Genomic DNA, 5140 nt, shown 5'->3' on the forward strand with positions numbered 1-5140 from the left:
TTTCCAGTGCCATAGAGAGAGGTATTATCCCCTCACTAGTTCTGCTCGCTGCTTCTCTGCTTATACATCCAGGCATCACTGGCCCTTTGCACCACAGCATTGCACCTGGAACTTGTGTTGAGTTGCTTGTCCACTGTGATTCCTAGACCCTTTTCATATTGGTTCCTCCCTGGGGTACGGTCCCCCATTCTGTAGCTGTGGCTTATATTCCTTATTCCTAGATGTGTTGCTTTGCACTTGGCTCAGCTGTGTTAGAACGCGGTTTGTCGAAGAGGGCTCAGCTTACTGGGATGTCCAGATAGCTCTGTATGACTGCCCTGGTCGCCTCACTATTTACCCAGCTGGCAGCTTTTGTCATTGGTGTGTGAGCTGCATTCCAGTCTCGTTTGCAGATCTAAGAGCTAATTGCAGAATGATTATTACTGAAATATTTTCATATCATTGCTGTTCCCTCTCATCCCGCCCCCCCCCTCCAGCCCCATCGAAACAGCGTCATTTAGTAGCACAGCTCAGGTACTGTTCTTTAGAAAATTTCGTGCAAGATTAAGAAAATGTGTGGTAATGCCCAACTGGGTGGAGCGAAGAAGGGGTTCCTGGAAGCTGTGTGCGGAAAGTCCCAGGTTGACATGCAGCTTGAGGCTGTTATGGTGAATAGTGAGGAATGGCAGCATTGCCTGTGCCAGCTGAACTAAATTTAGCCCTTTCACGAGAAAATCGTCTCACAATCTGTCAGTGACCGCAGCTTAAGAACCAAGGAGTGGAAGTGCTAGTAAACATTGCATGTTTAAACTAAGGTCCATTGGCAAAACTGATTCCATATTAATCCCCAAAGTAGCCTTTCTAACTGGACAATCTAAACATATTCCCATGTCAGAAGCATAGATTCTGTTCTTTTAATCTTTGAGTGAAGTTGGTGATTTGTCCTCAAGCTGGCATCTTGTGTAACCAGCTTCTGCTAGGTGAACTGGTGCCTTTGATCCAGCAACACATTCAACAGGGAGTCCCCCAGTTCAAACACTTCTTGGCGATAAATTGCAGGAGAATAAGTGGAGTTCTTGTAATGCAGGGAATTCTGAGTTTCTTCCTTTGCAACTTGTGCTTAAACTTGTGAAAGGTCCATTTTGTTTAAAAACGCCTTGCCTAATAATGTTTAGCTAATCTAAAGTTATTTCCGTCTTTCCTGCTGTGACCAATGTTTGCCAATTGCCTTTAGGTTCCATGCGTGGGAGATTCAGACCATTGCTACAGATCCATGGAGGATGTAGATCATGCTACTCTCTGGGCAGCACAGACCATTGAAAATGAAGATTACAAATCCTCGTTCTATGAACTCCCACAGTTCGCATGCTTCGTTGCGGGACTCTTTACTAGTCCCACATCTCAGACTTGAAAAGACTGTCACCCGTCATTGTAACTCGGTAATCCTTGTGTAACTCCTGGTAGGGGGGAGGAAAAGGAGCATTTCGTCTAAGCAGTCACATACACACCTTGTCTGTAAAAGGATGAAATAATTCAGTGTCTTAATTAGATTATGCATTGTGGACATGCTTGTAACATTTACACCACCTCCCCATCAAATCCCATTCTATGCTAAATTGCTTGCTTTATTTAGAGAAAAAGGGCAAGTAAACAGATGCTCTGGCAAGGAAACAATTAATCATCACTTAAAGTTTTTTCACTGCTGGCTTTCAAAAATCCAGCATTTCGTTTCGCTCCCTGGCTGTTCTTATTAAGCGTGGAGTAGGAAAAACGAAGAAAAGGAAAATGAATGTCTTTAGAACCCAGTCCAGGAATCAATTTCTCCATTATATAGGCTTCAGACTTAAGTTTCTTCTGTTCCGAAGTCATATTCAGCAGTGATTTCAGTACATTTAATACATGATTAATACACCTATTCCGGTGCTGCTTTTGGGAAGTGTAATGGGCGGAGGCAGCTATGGCAAGGATCTTTTCCTGCTCAGCTACAAAAACAACACTTAATTACCCATCGAAACGCCCTCTGTTCACGGATGTCACCGCGGCGAATAAGCTCTGGACTGCTCCCCAAAAGCCAGTCAGGACTTGTGGAGCCTCTCCTCCTCCTCTTGATGCAGAACTTTGCTTAGTGGTCAAGAAGCTCACACGTCTTCACCTCCCTGGCGTCTCTCCTTGCAGACATTCAGCAATCCTCTCCACTCCGGTGGGCCTTCCACAGCGAGCCCACCGCGGGGTCCTGGGGAACACAGCGGGTTCTGCACCCCCACTTTGCAGTCAGACGTGACTCTCATGCCAGTCAAACAGAGGGTTTATTCGATGACAGGGAACAGGAGATCTAGAACAGAGCTTGTAGATACAGCGAACCGGAACCCTCGCCGGGTCCATTCTTGGATGAGGTGCAGTGACCAAGACCCCTTAAGGTTCGCACCTTCAAAGTCTCCTTTGTCCCCCCAGGCAGCTACCGACTAGAGCCCACTCCAGACCCCTCCTCTGCTGCTCAGCTCCCTTATCCGGGCCAGAGGTCACCTGATCCCTTGTCTGCCACACCTTTCAGCTTGGCACACTTGCAGAGGAGGGGCCCACGGCATCAGTTGCTAGGAGGCAGAGTGCCCGGCAGTTAGGGGCACTGGCCCCTTCCTCTGTAGCAATCACACACCCTTATCCCACCACCAAGATACTTAAGAACTGCCTAGGGGACACTGAGGCACCAACACAGTATTCAGAGCAAACATTAGGAACAGTCCCAGTTCGTCACACCCTCAGCGACTGGAAGGTCTCTGATGTGAGGTGCTACCATTTCCCCAGGGCTGTGTTCATCTTAGATATTGAAGAACTGATTATTCCTTCATGCCGTCAACTTAGCTCTCCTGCGTGACGCTGCAGAACACTTGTCACTACATCCCTGTGAAGTCCAAATCAACCTCACTACCTGTTGGTCCTCGATCAGCCTGCAGGGTCTGATCGTGCACTGGTTGAAGTCAAATGCAAAACTCCCATTGACTTCTGTGCAGGCAAGGTTGGGCCTGAATGAAAATTGTTTATAGCCGAAGACCTGTACATTGCTTCTGTTTCAAATTAAATGCAAATAACCTTGCAGTGCCAATGAGGAGACTGGCTAAGTATCTAGGGAACAATGTGTATGATGCAGCCTCCGCTAGCCAACCTGAGAGAAGGTTTGCAGCCATGGCAAAGATGGTTGGCCATCTGGATCAGATACTGCAGTTTGCAAGTGGGTGGGAGAGTGCTGGCCTCAGTCTGACAGATGAGTTGAAGGCCTGTGACCCCTCAGCCTGAAGGAAATGACTGTTATCTGTGACTAAATGATGTGCCCAGCAAAAGTCATGTAGCCCCTTCCTTCCTGATGGACTGGTGCACTGGGTCATAAGTATTCTATTGCTGCTTACACACCAGAGGAATAGTACTATGGCTCCTGGATACTGAGTCCTGTGGGATTACCATGAGATCTGAGAGGTCTGGCTTTACTTCATAGAGCATTTGACTTCTCCCATCTTCTCTCAGTGTTGAACAGAATCTGGACATTTTTCTTTCTGTCTAGCAGTACAAATTGGACATGTCATATTTTTAGCACTGGTCTTAATCTTGTTCCTTCTTTTTCTCCCCCTCCCCCCCCATTTTAGCTTGCATTAGCAATAGCAGATCTCGCCCTACAGATGGCTTCTTGGAAGGGCTGTGTACAGACACTGGTGGAAAAGTAAGTATTTGTTTTATATCCTTACACTTTATAGAAATATTAAACCTACAAATCATACCACTCCTACAAGACTTAACCTACAAGAACGTGAAAAGAAAGGTAATGATCTGAAAGCACAACTGCACTTGCGTGCACTGATGCAAAGGAGTTGGAAAAGTGCTAGAAAATAACCTCTTTGTGACTGAAAATGTAAGTGGCTCCTGATTCTAACTGAATTACAGTAGTGATGTGTTCTAGGTGAAGTGAGTGGCAAATTGGTTTATAGACATATCTGTGACTGAAACTGTGCCTGCTTTTTTGGGGCTCCGGTTTAAGCCTTCCTCAGCTTTACAATCCCTTTCTCGCACGCATAGCTGGTTTATTGTTCTGGTTTAGGGTTGATCTGGGGTCTCAAGCCAGTCAGTGCTGCATCTTAATTGGTTGTTGAGACATTCCTTTCACTTCCTGCTAGGGCTGAGTGCTGTCACTGAGGCCTGGTCTACACTGGGGGGGGCGGGGGGATTGATCTAAGATATGCAACTTCAGCTACGAGACTAGTGTAGCTGAAGTTGACGTGTCTTAGATTGACTTACTTCACGTCCTCGCGGCGTCGGATCGATGACCGCTGCTCCCATGTCAACTCCGCTTCCGCCTCTTGCCGTGGTGGAGTTCTGGAGTCGACCGGGAGCGCGTTTGGGGATCGATTTATCAATCTAGACGAGATGCGACACATCAATCCCCTACAGATCGATCACTACCCGCCGGATCGGCGGGTTGTGTAGACATACCCTAAGCAACTGGAGCTCAAAGCATGATCTGCATCCGGCAATGCTTGTCGTTGCATGAGGCCAGCACATACACATTGCGCTGTCATGAAATGTTGCAGGTACTGTGCAAAGCTTCTACTTGACAAAGCCCCTGCAATGTGAAATGGAGATTGCATGATGCCATTGTTTGCTCTGTGTGTGCGCGTGCGCGAGTGAGTGAGTGAGAGGACTTGAGTTGTTGTATTTGTAGAACAAGAGATTTGTCATCCTCCTTGACAGGCACTGCCAACTACGGTAGGGGAACTAACCCCCAGACCTGGGTCAGTAATGCTCATTTATTTCCTAGCCTCACGTTTGCTTTTGACGTGAATCCAGACGATGTGTTTTCAGACAACTCTCTTTCAGCAAGACTCCTTTCCTCTCCCACTGTGGTGTTAAAGGTGCTTGGATGCTCCTGGAGTTGGATATTGTGCATGTTGGCAAGCCCCTTTCTTCTTCTTCGAGTGCTTGCTCATATCCATTCCAGTGGGCGTACGCGCCGCGCGTGCACGTTCGTCGGAAAACTTTTACCCTAGCAACTCGAGCGGGCCGGCAGGTCGCCCCCTAGAGTGGCGCCACTATGGCAGGTGATATATACCCCTGCCGGCCTGCCCGCTCCTCAGTTCCTTCTTGCCGGCTACTCCGACAGTGGGGAAGGAGGGTGGGG

General features: G+C 47.7%; 1 protein-coding gene across 1 annotated transcript in view; it reads left to right on the forward strand.

The window, feature by feature from the left end:
• Positions 1-1212: 1212 nt before the first annotated feature.
• The window catches only part of TNPO3 (transportin 3), a 62900-nt gene continuing 58972 nt past the window's right edge, over positions 1213-5140 (forward strand). The window contains exons 1-2 of the mRNA XM_075063484.1: positions 1213-1418; positions 3615-3688. Of these exons, the coding sequence (XP_074919585.1) occupies positions 1269-1418; positions 3615-3688 (224 nt within the window). The 5' untranslated portion in view covers positions 1213-1268. The remainder of the gene's footprint in view (positions 1419-3614; positions 3689-5140) is intronic.

The sequence above is a fragment of the Chelonoidis abingdonii genome, chromosome 1 (assembly GCF_003597395.2).
Source record: "Chelonoidis abingdonii isolate Lonesome George chromosome 1, CheloAbing_2.0, whole genome shotgun sequence".
NCBI lineage: Eukaryota > Metazoa > Chordata > Testudines > Testudinidae > Chelonoidis > Chelonoidis abingdonii.